At 38.0% G+C, this 20,970-nt stretch overlaps 1 protein-coding gene across 2 annotated transcripts in view; it reads right to left on the reverse strand.

The window, feature by feature from the left end:
* The window catches only part of LOC131698735 (solute carrier family 12 member 2-like), a 75,450-nt gene extending 54,932 nt beyond the window's left edge, over positions 1–20,518 (reverse strand). For both annotated transcript variants that reach the window (XM_058992367.1, XM_058992361.1), the window contains exon 1: positions 19,448–20,518. In XM_058992367.1, coding sequence (XP_058848350.1) covers positions 19,448–20,011 — 564 coding nt within the window. In that variant the 5' untranslated portion in view covers positions 20,012–20,518. The remainder of the gene's footprint in view (positions 1–19,447) is intronic.
* Between the last annotated feature and the right edge of the window lie 452 nt (positions 20,519–20,970).

Below are 20,970 nucleotides of genomic sequence, written 5' to 3' on the forward strand. Positions count from 1 at the left end.
ACAGTTCATTGCCCCCATTCTATCAAACCTGGTGTAAGATGACCCCACAGCACCAGGTGTCCCATGCCAGCTGTCCCAGTACCTTTCTGTTCATTATATTCACCTGATGGAATCCAGTTGTAAAAAACAACTACTGTATGAACAGGAGGAATGTCTAAGGAGCATTCAACAGCCCCCCCAATTAATAATAAACAAAAAACAGAAGGAAGTACTGAAGTGGAAAAGTACATCAAGGCTATTTCACAGCTTTGCTCTGTATTAATCTCCATATTGGCTTTTATGCAATGTAAACCAGTTCCTGTACTGTATGACATTTGAGGGCCTGTACTGACAAGAGTTGCTCCCGATAGCAATTTGATAACATTTCAATTGCCCCACACATTTATTAGCCTGGTTTCCTTAGCAATATTTTAATGTGACAATGTGATGGCACCATCTAATTATTTGACAAGAGTCACCAGCACAGAGGCTGCTTTGGTTACCCATCAGTAACTTTGAAAGTTCACAACAAATACCTCTCATCATAATTTCAAATTTTTCTGTGATTCAGGATACAAACAGATATATTACGATGTGTGATTGAGGGAGTACGGTGGTTGAGGAATCATATTGTCATAAATAACAACTGCCGGTGCAGTTGAGAGTACATGTGTGAATCAGAAAAAAAAACACACACACTTCTATATTTCTCCTGGGATCCTGGCCCCAGCTGGGTTACACGCTTCAGTGTGCAGGGTAAAGCCACGTCCAAGAATTATTTTCCAAAACATTAACAGTGAGGCCCACTTGAAATACAGCACTAGGCTGCAGGGGTCTCTGAAGCAGAAAAGGGACGTTGATCCTGATCACACCAAATCAGTGTACTTTGACAGACATGAAGGAAAAACCTGGAACCAAAATCAGCAGTATGACAGAAAATATTCAGATAAACATTTAAAGTTCTTGTTCTGTACCGTATCAATGGGGCAGTTTACAATATTTGTCCACCAGATAGGGCCAAGCGCTGAGGAAAAATTATAAACAAAAAATACACACACACACACCTTTAACAGTAGAATACAGTGAACAGGTTTGTTGGTCTATATTCAGAAAGAATCATTACAGCAGTAAAAGCACAGATACATTGATACTTCTTGAATATAACTACAGTAGGTTGGGAAGGCCTGCTGTAAAGTACAGTTCCAAAGAAATGGGAGTAAAACTGATATACTGTAGTAATGTTCACTGCCGTCCCTACAGCAAGTAAATTGAGAAAACAAAATTGCTGTCCAGTAAAAATACTTATCCACAGGCGATTAGAATTTGATAAAATAATTGATTATAAACTGCCGCCAAGTTGGCTGAATCAATTTAGAACGATGCAGGCCTCACAGCTCTTCATGCAGAAAAGTGCAGAAAGCAAATCCTCTCGGCTGGAGTGCACTAGCAGGACGTACGCCTGACTTTTAGCTACGTCAGACTTAAAAACAGAAATAAACCAGACTTAAAATGCAAACTTAGTGCACCACCAGGACGTACATGTGTCTGAGTTACACCTGGGTTTAACTCCTACTCATAAAGAGTAGGCGTAAGGATTTAGTCTCAGGTGTAACTTATTTAAATAATTGGCGCAACGTATATAAAATTGAAATAAAAGTAAAAAGTATGCTATGTTTAATTCATAGATTCCAGTATTAGTGAGCACTGAGGTGTGAATGTGTGGTGAGGGATCGAAGTAATCCTTTGGACAAATATGACGACAACGAATTGTTTGAAAGGTTTCGTTTTCACGGACATGAGTTTACGGAATTAATTGATGAATTAGCCGATTTACAACACGAGTCTGACAGGAACAGCACACTTCCCCCAGCCATGCAAACGCTTATTGCCGTGAGATTTTATGCCAACAGGGCATTTCAAAGTACAGTTGGAGATGTGGTTAATGTACACGGAATGCCTGTCGTGCAATTCGCCAAGTCTCGCTGGCACTACAGCGACAACTGCACAGGTATGTGTCGTATCCACACGCAAGATAAATTGTCACTATAAAAGCAGAGCTGTATGGCGAAATCAGGAATCCCTGGTATAATAGGCTGTACCGATGGCACCCACTTCAGAACTCAAGCCCCAGTCCAGGATGAATATTTTTATGTAAAATCAGAAGGGTTATCAGTTACTAAATGCCCAACTTGTCTGTGATGCATACGTGACCATGTTTAACTGTGTAGGGAGATGGCCGGGCTCAACACGCAACGCCTGCATCCTTAAAGAAAGCACAATTTACTGGGACTTTGAGTCAAGGAAATGAGATGGTATCCTTCTCAGGAAGTACCTTGTAGTTCTAAGTTGCAAGGATAAAGAGACTCTCATTCGCAGGAGTGTGAACCGTTTGTTCAATGATCGCTATACATTGATATTTTGGGTGAAGGCCCACCGCCAGTTGCAGGGTATTTGCGAAGACTGCTGTAGTTTTTTGCCCTCGCTAAAAGATCCTTCCACTTTTTCCTCACTTCCTCAACACTTCTGTACTCATCACAGCATTGATTAACTGAGTCAGCTATTTCTTTCCAAATGTCTTGCTTTTTTTTTTGTTTTGCTTGGCAGCAAGAATAGATTTTTATTTAGGATACATTTCTATCAAATTTCTAATTTCAGCATCGGTAACACTTGTTTTCCTCTTTTTTGCACTCGGTACATCCATTGTTTTGATAATTTACAAATTTTGAAGTCTCACGGTTGTAGGGAGTTGTTTCTGAGTGCTTAGTAGGGCTGTATTAGAAGGTTCGAAAGTTTGAAGGTTCAGTCGCTAGCCAGGAATTTGAAGATTGTTTTAAACCTACGAAGGTTCGTCAGACGCCATTCACGCACTGTGTTTTTTTTTCTGTTAACAGAAATCGTTTGACAATGTGTAAATACTATAAATCACACATTAAATGTCACTCACATGCAAAATTAGTTCTTTTTATTTGTATAATTCATATTACTTAAACAAAAGTTGTATTAAAATCCAACCAAATCATAGCAATGTAGCAACTCTATATGGCGCCGCTGCTGTGTATGGAGCAGGGTATATTATCCAAAGCACTGGGGGGTACCTATAGTGGTTGTAGTGCTTCAGTAAAATATGTACTGAATACCTAGTGTACAAGACAGTGTAAGAGAAGTGCTATGGTAGAATATGTTTGAAACATACAAAAAATACACACTAACACTAATTTTAATTTTAAAAAAACTGAGCACCGTCCATCCCTCCCCCCTCCAGCTTTTGTCAACCAGAGGCAAATTTCTCCATTCAGCATCTCGACAGCAAAGTGCTGTACAGCATAAGCTGTATTGAAAGAAATGTCTCGAAACCCCTCTGCTGTCTGGGATTTTTTTTGTTAAATGCCTAGACGACCAAAAAAAAAAAAAAAAATGTACCCTTTGTTGCAGCCCTAGTGCTTAGCAACTAGGTTGAAATATCCGGTAATATTTTTCAAGGAAATTTATGAGACAGTAATCTAATAAATTAAAATACACATACTCTAATAATGTATTACTTATTTAAAACACAACTAGCAGATATATTTAAATATACACATTGTATTCACATGAATGCACGTTACATATGCCAGACTTAAAAGCATTAACGTAAGGCATAGTTACGTCTGAGATAATTTTGTGTTGGTGCACCAGACGTACTGAAAAAAAGTAAGTCACGTGTATTAACACCTGACTTTGGGTATATGACGACTTTTAAGACTTGGACTTACGTCCTGTTGGTGCATTCCAGCCGTGATGACTTGATTTTATGTAATAAGTCCTTGTGGCTATACAGTAGGTAAGATTAGGATACTCGCATTTTATAAAACTATCTGACTAATATTCGGGTATACCTGAGGACAATTTAAATCCTGCCTGATGAGAGCTTGATTTAAGGAAAATATAACTGAAATTTAAGTAAAACTGGGTATACCAACGTGTGACATTTCCGTGCCAGTTCCATGTTCTACAGGAGCTTAACTAGTCTATTTTTTGGCTTTAACAGGTGGGCCAGCTGTAAGAGGGCACCCTGAAAAGAATGACATTTATAAGAGACAGACATGGTGCAGATATATACTGTACATACAATACATGATAATGTTTTCATAGATAAACCATGTTGTTTGTGCTTAACAAAAAATAACACCTGCTGTAGAAAAAAACAACATCTGTTATGTGCGTCGGTGGGTTCGTCATAACAGAAGTATGTTGTGCTCCCGAGATGGATCTACACATTATTTCAGTTTAAGAATGTTTATTTTTAAAACGCTGCAAGAAAAGTGAAACATTTACACCGATGTATCATTCACTTCAAACATTTTAAGCCTGATGGAGACATATGCAATACAAATAAAAACCTTCAAAATGAAAAAACAGGGGAGTCAATTTGAGAATTACACCAAACCAATGAGCAAGGAACAGGAACCGTCAAATAGTACAGCTCCGAAAGCAGACATCACACACGTAACAATCACAGTGAGGCAGAGCAACTAGACTCAGAAATGCATGTCTTTAGATGTCATTTGGACCTGGGTGAGAAAATCTAATTTCAAATATGACATGTTGCCTCCTAAACTGCAGCTCAACTGAGCTTCAAAAAGACACCATTCCCACAAACCCCGCCCCTGGGAAACAAAGAACTAATGAAATGAAAAGTGCCTTCGGTCATACAACCAGTAGTAAGACACTGATAAGCCAATAGCTTATTTCAGACTGCGGAAGGACACAACATCGTTGTGAAAAGAAAATAAATCCATAAAGCAACTCAATAGAAGCATAATTCTAATCTAAAATCAAACATCATATTATTTAAATCTAATATGTGAAGAGGTCAAGCTAACTTCTAAAATAAATTTGATTTTGGGCCATGGTGCATTATAGATATACTGTATAGAGAACGCAAGAGAGAGGGGGAGAGATAGGAGAGAGAGATCTATTTATATATTTTTGTAGCAGTTGGCTGGGTTTACTTTTTAAACCTATAACCTTGGGGGAAATCATCAGCTGAAATAGGTTAAAACTCAGCTGTAACTAGACCCACTGTTATTTGCATTATTAAAATAGACCCTGGTATTGTTAAATGGGTTTCTGTGGTGTGAAGGGATTGCACTTCTACATATTCTTCATTCCTTTGTAATTGGTCCATGTGCATCAATATAAAGAAGTTGTAACCTGTGGTACTGTAAATAATTGCCTGTACATTTGATGCATTTTCCCAGGGGTGGCATCAAGCAGTGCTAAATTTAGCATCCATAGTCTTATACAGACTGCAGCAGTGCTCAAGTCTATTTCAGCAGCCTAGATCACTGCTTGAATTGGGCTCCATTCAGCTGACAATTTCACATGGAATAACACTGCACTTAGAGTCTCTTAGACTAATAACACATCCCATCAGTATGAAATACAAGTACAGTATAGCAGACTCATTTGAAAGCATTTTTCTCATACATCAGATATTGATACTGCACAACAGATGTTACTGTAACAGCACATTATCTGCTCATTGCAAAATGCACTATAACAAAGTTGCAGATACAATGCAATATTGTTTGTGCAACTTCAATCCCTATTGGAAAGAGAAGTCTTACAGCACATTATAAATTGAGGTGTAAAGTAGGTGTGGATTGCTAATTTCCACCAGTTGCAACGTACACTTAATGAAAACTTGAAATGTGTCACAACAGCCAACACCTACAGTAGAACTGACACATCGGCTTGTGATTGAATTATTGGTAAATTATGTCAAACTGTATTTATTACCTACATTGCAGAGATTATGTTGTTTTCTTCTCATCTACTGAGCATTCTGCATGGCTTTCCTTGCTGCATCTGGGTACCTGGGGAATACAGTAGTAACCTGGCACTGCCTTGATCTGCTGTGCGGTCTTCCCATAAAATCAGTGTTTTACTACATATCTACACAGCAGCAACCCAGTTTAAATTCCTCGAAATTCTTAGGGTGTTTGATTCTGGATGCATCCACAGACTGATTGCCAAATTACTTGCATGATGCTGACTCTATAAATCTTAGCCTACTAAAATAGCATGTACTGTAGCTGTAGAACCATGTGTAAAATATCAAATGGAAAACTGTAAGGGGTGGTGCAGTGCAGTTTATCATTTGAATGAAGAACATGACAGGTCCTTATACAGAGCTCACCAGGGTACTGCAGCAATGCTGTACACATTGTATTGATACAGATCTGTTTCAGCAGCACAACAATGCAGCTAGTGGAGTTATTTGAATACAGTATATTTAACCATTTAAAATTGCAATTATTGTAGCTCCAAACGTGAAGCCAAAGACTATGCATAGTACCGTACCTTATAGAAAAGCAGCATAATGGGACTAGGACACAAACAGCAGAGTCATCAGCGAGGTAGGTCACTGCAAGGTCAAAGCAGAACATGGGAGACTATGTTCTCCCTGACAGACATGCTGGCCAGTGGGTGTGAAGCTCTGTGTTGCATTCAGTGTCCTTGTCTGATCCCCAAAGGTAGCTGCTAATTGTATTGAAGGCCTGTACTCTACACAACAGCAGCAACCCTCATGGAGTAGTTAATGAGTAAACCCTTTGCCTTACATAAAAATGTAACCTTATTACAGTATCACTTGTAACCATTTATATTTATTTATTTATTTTGGGGGGGGGGGGGGGGGTTGATGGCTTTGATACAGTGTACTGCAAAATTAAATCTCATGGACCAGTTGGAGAAGCCATTTGCTTATTTTTAATAATATCTGGTTTGTTTAAATTATTTGTTGCATCGTTGAGGTTTTTTGGATTATTAGACAGGCCACAAATTATGTGAACATTAACCTAGAGCATACAGTAAGTTTGAACATTAATATAAAATTCAATTAAAATGTTGTTAAAAAGCATACAATACTATCAAACTTACCAAAATGGGAATGAAACAGAGCACCTAAAAGGTATCTATCTGCAAATTACAGTCAGTACTGGCTGCTATAGTAACAGAATTATTCTTGGAAAGGCATTTTTTTGTAGGTCAGGTAATTAAGCTGTTGCTGGCTTAAAACAAAGCAGGTCTTATTTTCAGCTGCACAGCTATTGAAATATTCTTGTTTGTACATAACAGGATGAAGAAGATATTGTCTGCACTTGTCTAACTTAATTATTCCAAGCTTGCTTTGGTTTTAAAGTTCAATGTATCTTCATTAAAGTTAAGGTTCATGTGGTTGTCATGGGTGTGCAATTCATAATCACCAGACGCCCGGGACAACAAGATTTGTGTGAGGGACAACAAGTTCTGCCGTTATACTTTGCCTGTCAGACAAGTAGTTTTTATTTATTTTTCCTAGGTTCGTTCTGTTGCTAGAAAGACACTCCGGGTATATTTCTAGAAAGCAATGCAAGTTTCTGAAACTGAATTGCGGAAATCTAAACACCAAAGCATAAACATTTTAAAAAGTCCCACCCCTATCACTTCTGATTGGCTAGCTGTGGAAGAAGCTGATCTTCTATTGGTTACAAAGAAACCCAGAAATGAGAGCCTCTGGAAAAGCAGACTAATCTTTTAAACTTAAGGTATTGTTTAAGTTTTTTGTAAATTCGCAAATAAATGATACTGCTTTCTTAATACATGAACCAAACATTTAAAAAAAAAAACACAATCTAGTAAAGTTATAAAAAAACACCAGTCGCTAAGGTATTAGCGGATTAGAAAAAAAAAAATGTGTAATTTATAACACTTCGTGGTCAAGAGTGTACTTGTTGGGATGTTTAAAAAAAAAAATTAAAGTTTACTGTTCATTAGCATTTCATACAAACTTTCCCTGGCAAAAAAATTTAATGATTTTTTTTCTTTCGATTTTAGTGTTGCTAACCTAGTTTGCTATTTACCAATTTTTTTACAAAACTGCAAAGAATATCAAGAAAAAAACAGAATTCCATAAGACAGCAGTAATAGTTGCCAATGATTTTGTATCTGTGATGCAACAAACTAAAAACACCTGTACATCAGGAGATGGACTCAGCTTACAGAGAAAGAGTGGAACAAAACAGGCAGAAGCTATTTTTTTTTATTTGAATAACTCCCAAGTAGTGTTTATTACAGTTGTACTCTTAGTATGTTACTTAAATTTACTAGAAAATGTGTTCCAAACTGCACTGAATGAACATTTCCTTAAAGTATCTTATAAATGTGTTGAGGTGACATGGGGTCACAGGGAACCTTTTGTGTATTTTGAAGAATTTAGTGAACCCATCAAGCTACAAGGCTAGATCCGCCCCTGATAATCACCAACTGATTGATTGTATTCATTGTTAAATAAAACCAAAATCCTGCAAGTTATACTCTACTTTTTTGTGTGTGTTTTGTGCGATGGGGAGGGCCAAGTAGATTTTTAAGAAGGACAAGTAGATTTTCTAGCATTTTGTCCCTTGGACATCAAGTTTTTTTTTCAAAAATTGCACATCCCTGGGTTATGGAGATTTTGGGAAAACTGCAAAACCACATTGAATCCAGACAGATACAGTAGTCATATGTGTGTGGTTATACAGTACTGTGTATCTTATGGTTTCTCATGACCTGCTGATGCAGGGTCACTTTATTAGCGCTCTAGTGCATCTCAGGAGCATGTCACCTCTCCTGCGAAAAACGAACCAAGCTGCTTCACACACACACACACACACACACACACACACACACACACACACTTCAGACACATACCGGAACTGAACCCAAAATGGTAAATGATAATAATGAAAATGCTGATTTTTCTACAAAGTACAACTTGTAGATTACAGATGCTGTACCATACTGTAGGGTAAATGGTGGAGCCAATTTTAAAACTTTTTGTTCAATCTAGAACTAGTTAAGTCAGTCACCAAACACAGTTTCAACTGTGCTGTTCAGACTAAAGTGTTTGTTTACTATAAACAAGGACCCTTGAGACAGTGTTTTAAAAGGCTGAAGAGTTCTCAGTAAGAATTGCGTTTCCCAGATTACTCTGGGGTAATGACCGAACACAACCTCTACAAAACAACCTCTCCATAATATTCCAGGCTGCACTATTGTCAGTATCATCAGATTCCAGAAAAAAAGCCTTTGTAAAAGTCCCACCTAAGATCAAATCATGCCAGCCAGTTTTTTATTTTTCTTCAAAATAATTTCCCAAAATAAAACCAATGTCACCTTACAATAATTGATTTTGAGTTTCATTGTTTTAAAATAAAATATCAAACAGAACGAAATTTCAATGTACCCTTTGTAATTCAGTAATATGAGAGAATTGGTCAGGGGTCTGAATATTTTTGCAAGGCACTGTATATATATATATATATATATATATATATATATATATATATATATATATATATATATATATATATATCTGTAAACTGAAGGTCAAATTTAGTATTGTCTACTATTAATGTATCTTCAGAACAAGAGAACATGCTGAAATGATCCTCTAAACTAAAGGGAAACAACTGCCTTAGTGTGTATGAATAAATACAGTAGGCTTAGTCTTTCTGAAGTGCAGTGCAATTTACTACTTTTCACCTTAATAGGTTCCATGAATAAAAACTGTATCCTGGTGCATTTTAACAGCAACACTTTGCAGAAAGTAACAACAACAAGCATTTCCCCCTCTACTCCTTAGTCAGTGTGTTGTAAGGTGTCTATTTTTGCTCACCTATCACACAGAGGTGGACCAAGCAAGAGAAATTCCAGCTGTCTCTTTGGTCATTACTGCCTGACCGTTCCTCCCCTTCACATGCTGGATTTATAAAACATGTGCACATAAAAAATGACTGCCTCTCATAGGGCGGAAAAAATATATCATTTCGCTCAATTGTGTATGTGTGTGTGTGTTGCAGTATTAAGCGAAAAAACACATTTCATAAATGCACCACTGTCATTTATAAATGTACACAAGCATGCAGAGAGATGGAAATAATTAATTTCACGAATGTTACAGAAGCCAGTGCTAGCCTGAGCAAAACCTCCTCAGCAAAACAACCTACCCTTGTTACAATACCCAAGTGTGTATACAGAGTTCATGAGAAGACTCTTCCTGAAGCAGAAGCTTATGATGTATACATGAAACACACTGTACCATGCTGCTCAATGCAGCTCATTATCTCTAAACCACATTCATCTTGCAGTCAAAACTTTACTTGCTGTATACTGTAGGATTCTCTGTAATGCCAGCCCTGTAGATGTACAGTAATCTCATAATTCAAATTCTTGGTAAGACTTGGGAGTTACAACCGTCTAACCTGTATCGAGCAAGCAAGATAGAACTGTATACGGCCATAAAACAAGAAAGAAAATGTTCACATTAGCTTAGGGGATCTTCTCACAATACAGAGCCTAAATGGTCACAGGCCAAGTAAATAACCATGAACCTCTCTGCAATTTCATCTACTTTAGTTTCAGCACATGCTCTTTATTACACTTACTGTAGTATCCACTACTTGACTAAGTTAATATAGCCTCCTCAGTGTTAAATCCCCATTTTATTAAAGGAGCGTGTGCAAGTAAAGATGTTAACTATGCAATTTCCCCTGTGTCATCACAGCATAACATTCAGTGAAACCAAAACGAAAGAGGAAGCAACCCTCACTGTAAAAACAGCCAAAATATGACATGCTGCAGGCGTTCAGAAACAAAGATCACATGGCCTACTGCTACAGTAAAATCTTAAACTGTTGTGAAAACACAGTCAGTCAGCTTTACTCATTTTGTTTTTATTCTACATATAGAAGCTAGAACAAAACCAATCCCCCCCACAAAGGGGTATGCATTGTAAAAAGTATCACAACACCCCTTGACTTCTTATCATATTCACAACTAGTTGCTGCATCCTGTGCTCTCTACCTTACTGGGGTTCAAACAGGAAACTAGTGTTTTTCTCTGAAAAAAGTATGTGTAACGTGTAAAAACCCAAACATGGCAAATAATCATAACTATAGCAGTTGAAAAAAGAGATTTGAATATAGTAGACAGGACGCAGAATTAAACATGGAGCTTTGCAACTACCTGACCACATGTCCCAATGCAGACACAAGCCTAAAAAGTATCCTAGTGCATTTTCTTTCAGTAAAGTTAGTTACACATACAGTAGCACAGAAATTAAGAAGTAGTCTCTGCAGAGGCACCAACAAATGTGTTAGTTCATTTATTTACTTGTTTATCGATTACTCACATAATTCTAAACTGATGTTTAAAACATTCGAGGGTTTTGTTTGCGAATCTGTACAAATGATGTATGCTGTGTCAAATCGTACATCCCAGAAAACGTCTAAACTTTTCTGTTACTGTGTCAGCGCATTTATTTGCACTGCTGTAGCACTTAGACCAGGAAGGAAGACCACACACAGTCCAGCCTACATTTTCTAATGCGCTTCTCCGATTCAGCCACATGTCTGTCAGATTCCTGCTCAGATACAGGTAGGGAGCACACAGCTACAGTAGCAGGAGATTTAAGTGTCAATCCTAGATTCATTGCTGGGTGTAAAATGGAATATTATAGGGGAAAAAAATAAGAAAACATAAATAAATAAATAAACAAACTACTGTTGTTGCAGATGTGTTCTGTATTTACATGCACCATTGTCTCTATGCTTAATTTGCATATCATCTCCATTATCTATTGTAATTCCTAACAAAACAACTACAGAATAAATTTGGGATTTAAAAAATGTATTATCGGTCAGTGTTTAGAAAGAGAAAAAACAATACATTCATATACTGTACACCCCACATACAAACAAAAATAGCTGGCGTTATTAAAATGACAAACATACCAGTGCCAAGAAAATAAATATATTCTGTAGTGTGCATGAAATAATTACAAAAAGAAGAAATGTGTAAAAAAAAAAATAATATCACATTATTTTTACATACAATTACCCATTTATGCAGTTGGGTTTTTACTGGAACAATCTAGGTAAAGTACCTTGCTCAAGGGTGCAACAGCAGTGTCCCCCACTGGGGATTGAACCCATGACCCTCCGGTCAAGAGTCCGGAGCACTAACCACTACTCCACACTGCTGCCCTGCTGGGGTGCTATAGCAGACGATAAATAAGGTTACAACGAACAGTAGTTCAAATATATAAAACTTTGGGCTCAAATTCAATGAATTAATCAAAATGCAGGAGGGAGGTTAAAAGTATTTCAACCAATGGGCACGCATGTATGTATATTTATTTGAAAATAGCAGAGTTAAAACAAACAGAGACGGGTATAGTAACACCACCAAGATCGAAAGACGTCAGACAAAGACTGTAATTAAAAGAGCAGCCTAGAGGAGCTTGCCTGGTTTTTGGAGTTGGCTCCTGGTGAAAACAGAAATGCAACTTGAGAACTCTCTATACCACAACACACTGCAGCAGCCTCATGATCATGTCATGAATGATGAATATCATGAGTATGCACAACAAAAGACAAAATGAAACCACTGAATTAACATATACATTTGTATGATGACATACTATTTTTGTACCATTCCATATACACTCAAACAGACAACTATTAATAGTTTATTACTGAAAGTGCTCATAAGTTTCTTTTTAATTAAGGGCTATTGATTTGCTACAAAAATAATACAAGCACACAGAAGAATATAATGCCCTATTTGAACAGCTGTGAAAATGTTCTCCAGCAATGCAATGCACTCAATATGGTATGCAAAATACAGAAATAGGAAACCACATTGGTAAATCTCTTCAAAGACGGAATGAGACAGAATCACTGTGTTTATAACAATAGACACACACACTCATGAAGATTTTAAGATTAAAGTATTTCAATCAAGGGCATTAATCATGCTTTGTTCACGAGAATGCATTATTAAGACTGGTATAATTATTTGTAATGTGGGGGTGAAGAGATCTGTACAGTAAAGCTAGCACCTGAACGGCCATAGCCATACAGACAGGCGCTGAGCAAAAGCTTGCTGTGTTGACATCGAGAAGGATAGTGTCCACTCCATGCAGAGAACTACTACATGAAACCCTTCCACTGCAAGACGGTGCTCGTGAAGCCATTGCCCAGCCGAGACCGTTTGAAAAGGCCGTTTAAAGAGGCCGGAGTCGCCGTGAGGATAGCGGGACTCCGGGAGCCCAGAAGTAGATCAGTTTAGGGGATGCTGATCCCAAACAGTATAGAGAGGGTTTGTGTAGTGTAGTAGGTTCCTAGAGCGGGATGTTCCTTTTAGTGGGACTAGCGCTCGCCTTGTGTGGCAAACTATTATTTTTAGCTTTGTTTTGTTTTCTTTATGAAATCTGACACTACGCCTACCATTACTGGTACCCTAGTGGCAGCACCTGTGTTGTAATTAAATCTGCACGCCTGTGTGGCGTGTCAACACCCAATGCTCTGTTTCTGCCTCAGTATTATTCAGTGATGACCCATGTATGTATCACCACCTTGTTAGACCTACATTAAAAAAATCAGGTTTCATAGAAATAAGTAAATAGACCTCCTATGAAAAGTGCATTGTGAAGTGAACTGCAGTACCTGGAAAATAAGCTATTAAATGGCCCCTTTAATAAGCCTTGCACAGCAGGCTGAACACAGCCGATAATGCAGGAGGGCAAAACGGGGTTTGTCAAAAGCATCTTGTTACTTCACTGCCACTGTTATCAGTGAAACATGAACCACTGCATACAAATTGTTCTCATAATTGTAATACAACCTCACAGTACCAGAAAGCTTAAAATCAAGACTATCACCAGATTATAGCCAAGGGCAATCCTGAATGTCTACAGATGTATGACAGGTCTGGTGCAAAATCAAGGTAGCTATCATGTTCATGTAAAATAGTAGTTTACACTGTATATGAGGTACTGTAATTCAAAGACTTGTTTTCCCACACTGGTAAAAGCAATACACAACATGAACAAGGAATCAGAAATGGAGTTGTTTTGACTGTATCAGCACTTAAAGGAACACCTCTAGATACAGTCGAAGTTCACAGGTATAAAACAGCTACAGTAAACTGTTAACCTGAATGTCCTCCACCTTCTCAGAACCTTTAATGGCGAGCGGTAAACGAGGTATACCTTGACTTTCACTAGCGCCCTAACCTTCGTCTTGGGACACATAACTCCAGTCACAGTCAACTACCCCGTGGTACAGCCTTCATCGACAGGCACGATCGTATTAGAAAACGATTTCTCATTATTTTCTTAAAATAAACACTTTAAAACCTAAAACTACCTTGAACTCATAATTATTTGTCAGGTACTCTTCCACTGAGAAGTTTTAGGAAAATATTGTTCATAAAGGATAACAAAACTAATAACGTTACCTGTCAGAGTTGCTTATAGTTTACCTGGACAGTGCCAGACTCTGGAATGGAGCAATGTTACTGAACTGTCCAGGTCTCCGTTTGTTGTTGAAGGATGCTGAGCTCCAGTCAGCCAGGTTTATTGATTCAAGAGTGGCAGCTTCACTCCCCCTCCCCTGCAAATGAACAGAGCTCCTTCCGAAAGGCGAACTCAAAAGTCCACTCTGTACCTTCAAACAACAAGCTCTCTTCAGAAAATGAGATGAAGTTAATCAGCTGGGATCCGAGTTCAAATTAGATGGCAAGTGAAAGGAGTTTGGTTGTTCAACCAGGTCCTCTGTGGACATCCCCACTAGATATTATAGAGATGCTGCCTGTCAATGTATTCATGGGATAGGCCGAAAACCGAATACCAAAAGGTAGTACGGAATTGGATTAAGGTGTCTAAGCAGACAGTGCTGGGGGAAGCTTGCATGGAGACCATCTATGCTGTGCCTATACACATACAAGGCATGCAGTGCCTATACACATACAAGGCATGCAGTGTATGGATTTAAAGCTGCTTTACAATACCATTTAAAAGCAATTTCAAATTAAAATGAGGTACAGTATTATTCCTTGTCTAATAATCTGTACTTTCACTGTTATCTTACAAACTGCCCCATAATAGATTAATGACTGAAAACCAGATTGCAACCACTCACAGACAGAGAGGCCCACCTGACTCTGGTGTGTATTGATTTCCACTGACATCACTGTGAAACCCCAGAGCCCATTAGAGTCTCTCAGCAGAAGTCACTATACCCTTCCAAAACAAACTGTAACAGCAAATACAATACATTTGTCAGAAAGTCTAAACAAATCCATAGAAAATGTAAAAGTAGTTTATGATTTTGTTACACATTAATGTAACCCTATGAGCTGCAAAATACAGCGAGAACAACTTTCTTAAAAAAATATATGGAAAGCTACAAAAAAAAAAAAAAAATATATATATATATATATATATATATATATATATATATATATATTTTAATAGAAGAACCACTTTGAGGGCCCACATTGAATGGTTGTTCCAAGAAGAAAAAAAAAGACCTGAGCTGACCCCCGTTGCAGAGTTTTCAGTGTATTTAGTCACTCAATGTACAGCTACAGCCAAAAGTTTTGCATCACTTAGAATTTTAGGATTGAGACCATTTAAAAAAAAAAAAAAAAAAAAAAGTATATGGAAAGCTACAAAGCGGTATGTAATTCAATACATTAACGTAACATTATTCAGCAGGTTTCATTCGACTACGAAGCTAAATTTGTTAATTCTATAGGGTGATGCAAACCTTTTGGCCATAGCTGTAAACTGTCCAGCACACAACAATACACTGCAGCTCTTTGATTAGAGAAAGAGAGGGCCCCTTTATTAAATATGCATTGCAGGATTCACTATCACACTGACCTCCATCCTCCGAGCACTTTCTACTTGTGCTTCCAGTGAAATAGTACAGCACTGTCAGTACCAGACAGGACTTTCAAAACAAACCACTGTTTGAAAGAAATGAAAGTGCCTCCTCTAAACAATGCCCTATTAGTATTCAAAATGGATTAATGAGGGGCTCAGTTACTCAAAGCTGCATCTGAAATCAGAACTGTGTTCATGTGATTTATATGACCAGGGCATATTTGGGGGGGGGGGGGGGGGGTAATCAATGTAATTCAGTACCAAATACTGCATTCTACTTTTTTTAAACATTGTAAATTAAATGAATACAAGTAAATAAATATTATATTTATTATAATAATAATAATAATAATAATAATAATAATAATAATAATAATAAATATAACAGTTTTGAAAACACCTCCCACTTATCTGTGTCTTGGCTTTGATGCTATAAAATGTTCGAAAAAAAGCCTTTATCTATGTCTTACGTTTTACTAACATTGAAAGTCATTCTGCAAAGTCTTTCAAACAACACTGCATTTTACCAGGCATGCTAAAAAAAAAAAAGACTAACAGATTTCTCCAATAAGTTATTTATGTATTTATTTTTTCTAAAACATATCTGCACAGAAGATAACAATGACTTACATTTAACTCATCTTCCTGCAAAACTCAAATCAATACCTATTGCTGCATCCTCCCAGAGAGCAAAAATTAAGATTGTTATAGGAAATTAAAAAATGGATTGGAGATTTCCTTCTACCTGATTGGTCAATATTGGGTCTCTAGTCCCTAGTAAATAACCATGAATGTTATCCTTTAAACCATTTAAATGTATTTTTTTCTGAGGGTCCATCTGGCACACATTCTAGTTTAAAAGCTATACAGTACACTGGTGTTGCAACATACAGGTATCAGGATAACAACAGCTTTAGACACATTTTAATGAAGCTGTTCTGCATTGCTAGCTATACAGTAGGCAGTGACTATACTTCATCAAAAAAACAAACAGGTTTTGTATATATATTCTAAGCAGTAGGCCTACCTGCTGATGAAGACTGACAAATCTGTTGCCACCATTTTCAAAATGAAACAATGACTAAACTTGGTATTTAGAAGTGGGCTACAGTACATGCAAGTTGTCTCAGAATACACTACAGCAGGTGAAGTAGCTTAGCACCTGTTCGTGTACATATTCCTTTCAATTCATTTCTCCTGTGACAACGCCCGGGTTTTGAAATTAGGATACTCAATCATCGCTCCATCCTTATTATTTTAAGCAATATTCAGCTGAGACTGGATCAGAGAGATTTTCCCAACAGACATATGCGGTTTGTCTGAACTTGTCTGGCACAAAACAGGTTGACTCAAGTTCCATGGACAGGTGTACTGCATGTGTGGTACCTCGATTATGCATATTATATTTAGGGCTTCTGTTTTCCGTTTTTTATTGATTTTATTTTTTCGGTGCTTATTTTTAGCTATTTTCAAGTTTTATGTAACTCGTTTTTTTTTTCGGGGCTTTCGCTTTTTATATACTGTATGAAATTATTGTATTCGGTTACTTTTGTTTTTTTCTGTCACAATATGTATAGTAACACTTCAATTGTACCTTCTTTAATTTGCTGTCTTCTGCAATTAAATCCTTATGGTCACAGGCATATTTTTCTGGGGGGGTTTGTGTGTTTATTGTTAAAAACCAAAAATCAGAAGCCCTAATATATTTAACCCTCACATCTTCAGAAACGAGGCTATACTCTATCTGCTAATAACCGCTTAGACACCAATAGGTTAGGTTTCTGTTGGGGCAAAACAATTCCATAGACAGGTGAATTTGCCAAGCCTTGTTTTTCTTCTATTGTCTATAGACAACTTCAGAAACTAGACTAAACCTCTTATAAACAACAGCTGCATGTAGCTACAGTGTTCAACATAAAACAGTAAGCAACTACCTCTACAAGTGGGTTTAGCAAGTCACCAACTGCTGCTCTTGTAGTACAGCAGGCCCGACACTGTACCTTGTCATTTGAAAGGGTTGAACAACCTCTTTATTGGTTTGAATGTATGAAATGATCTGTTTGGTCAAAGAATGTCACATTTAAACATGTTTTTCTCTCTTTTTAATTTAAAAATGGCTAAAGACTTACTTTGCTCCATAAGCAAGGTTTTGTGGTTGTGATTTGACATCTATTTAAGTAACCGACATCAACAGTGGTCTCAGAATCCCTGACCATATCCTGTGGTGCAAAGTGTAACAAGTAATCCCTGAAAACAAATAATTCGGTTGTTTTGGAGAAGTAACTGACCTTCAGTCATTTCACAATAAATTCCAAACGTTGGCGCCTAGCAGTTAATTGCTCCACATGTGTTTGCAAGATTCAACAGCCTCTACTTAGGTACCAGTGTGTTGACCAAATGAACAATCTCTTCACTAGTGGCTGGGCATGCAGAAGAAAATGATCACAACATCATGGCACATTCCTGATTAGACTGAAGCTTGAGACTGGGTAAAACACTGTGTGATTTAAACTTCCACCCTTCACACCAAATATCTAACTACTAGCTCATATGATTCAGAATAGGCACAAATTTGTGTTAGAAAACCAAAAAATGATGGTGAAGACACTAAATATGCAACCTCTTTCACTTACTGTATACAACTGTTTCACTGAGAATGAACTGAACCGTAATTCATGTTTGTATTTATCTAGCCATATGTACAGCGCCTATCACTTAGGCTGCAATTCTAGAGGTGTCAGCATCCTGCCACTGACAACTGTCTCATGGATAAACTAGTGCACAGCGGATAGCTCTGAATATTACATTATTTAGTAAGTATATTCTGTGCACACATGCAGGCGTTGTCTAGAGTTTAACACTGGGCATCTTTCTTCCAAACAGAGGACCAGAAAGAAGGTTGCAATTGGTTTGAACAATTAATTGGGATAGTGGATAAAAGCTAGACCTGTCCATCAACCAATATGTCTAAGCTATAACAGGTCAGCTACAGTACCAGAGGAAATTTCCTTTTTTAACTATGAGGCTCGAACAGATCTCACATCTTTCTAAATGTTACACAGATACTTGTATGGAAAACCTGATATAAATACACAATACATATGCAATAGAGCTTGACATCCAGTGAATACAGGCATTGACTTACTAATATAAAATATGAAGGAGGCCAGAGTCTGGACTGAGATGATATAAAGCAGAACTGTACTTCCACTGACAGCAGTGTATGCCTCAAGCAGACCTGCTGAGCAAATGAGAATATTCTATTCCCTAACAGTAGGACTCTAGTGTACAAACCTTGATACATTTTCAGATGTACAGAATCTCAATTTAGGGTGTCTCCCAACCTTTAAATTGCTGTATCACAGTGTATAGTTTAAGGCAGAAGAACTCATTAACCCAGAGATCAGGCTTTCTGGCATTATACTATAATATAATAATAATAATAATAATAATAATAATAATAATAATAATAATATACAGCGAATACCAAAAAGTACTAATAGGCTACGATGAATGCAAAAGTTGAAACACTTTCAGATCTATTACAATTTCTGATTTTATAATGTAGTTTTTGTTTAAGCATTACGAAACACACCAGCGGTTCAGCATCCTACTTAAAAGTCAGTCACTACCAGGAGTTACATGTCATTATTCGGTATATTCCTTCGGTAGAATGCATGTATGTGTCGCATGCGCGGTGTGTATTGTTACAAAAAAAGACAAGCTTACCTTATCCAGCTCATCGTGCAACTCTGCCAGGCTGGGTCTCAGCAGCTTCTCCCCAAGTGGCGCGGCCGTCTGCCTGTAAAAGTCGATCCTAGGTACCGCGTCGATAGTGTTGTGACCAAAAGTCCTCAGGTAGTAGGTATTGGTATGGGTGTCATAGTAATAATGATGGTGGCCTCCAGTGGAGGAGTGTAGGCTCCCTTCGCTCATAACCGTATCCCCATTCTGGAAACCTTCGGTGTTCACAGCGTTGAGTTCTGGAGGGCTCTCGGCGCCAGATGGGTCCACAAAGTTGACAACCCTGAATCTGCCTTTGGCTTCCTCGCCCCCGGGTGGATGCTGTGATGAAGCTTGCTTGCTACTGTCTGAAGCAGGTTTGTCCCCGGTTGCATCTGGTGATGCTGTCGTCGGTTTGGTACTCTGAGAGGGATCGCCACCAGACGCAGCTCCGGCTGCCTCCGCCACCAGATCGACCTGAAAGCGGCTCTGGCTGTGGGTTTGGCCGATGGGCTTGAGAGCCAAATCCACGGCTAGACCCTGGGATGTGTTTGATGATGGCGCGGACATGGCACCACCAGTTAATAATTCTTAACAATATTTTGATACACTCTTTCTTTCGCGTGCACGACAGCACTGTAAACAATAATCTATCTCTTCAATGAGTTTAAATAATTAAAAGTACAATCTGCCACACACCTCCTTCCTGGCTGAGCGACCTAGCTTGCTGGCGCTGGGTGCCCGTTACAGCTCCGTCGATATTTTTGTTCTTCCAATATTAGCAGAAAAACTAGACTTCCAAATGTCAGTTAAAAATGAACAACGTGTATTTAATGAAAAGACCATTAAGTTCTTGCAGCAGCTTACACGCCAAAGTAAAATGTTTTCCCCGTTTCATCCAATCCCCCCAGTGTGAGGGTTACAAAGCGTGCTGCCCCGTCTCAGTTTTTCGCCTTGCTGAGATGCTAACACAGTACACACAGCGACTCCTCCTACACAAGCAAGGAAGGAATCCACGCTGCTATATACAGACAGTGGCCGGCTTCACCGGGGGTGGGTTCCAAGCAGAGTGTAAAACTCGCGAGAGAAGGCAGTCGTACTGTCAACAATGCATATACACAACACGGGGGGTGGAGTAAAGCAGAAGGTGGGCGTGGGGAAAATTAATAAGAACGTATCGGTGGATTCGGAGGAACAAGAGGACTGACAAAAAAGGCATGTGAAGAGAATGAGCCCTATCTCTGCTGTATGTCACATAGTATAAACATGGAAATGTACATGTGATGTTAGATATTACATTAGCATGTTGAAAAAGTACTGTACATTTGCAGAGACCTTTAGCATATTCTCATGTGGATTGCTTTGTTATACCGGTATGTATTATTGTAATATAGATAAATCAATCAAACTTGTAAAATATGCTATAAAACAAAGACAGCCTGTTTGTTTATAGTTACTGAGAGTTTTGAAAAACTTTACTAAATTGGCAGCTAGCCTCGAATGCAGAATCTTAACTGGGCGAACCAAAC

Source organism: Acipenser ruthenus, chromosome 2 (assembly GCF_902713425.1).
Source record: "Acipenser ruthenus chromosome 2, fAciRut3.2 maternal haplotype, whole genome shotgun sequence".
Classification (NCBI taxonomy): Eukaryota; Metazoa; Chordata; class Actinopteri; order Acipenseriformes; family Acipenseridae; genus Acipenser; species Acipenser ruthenus.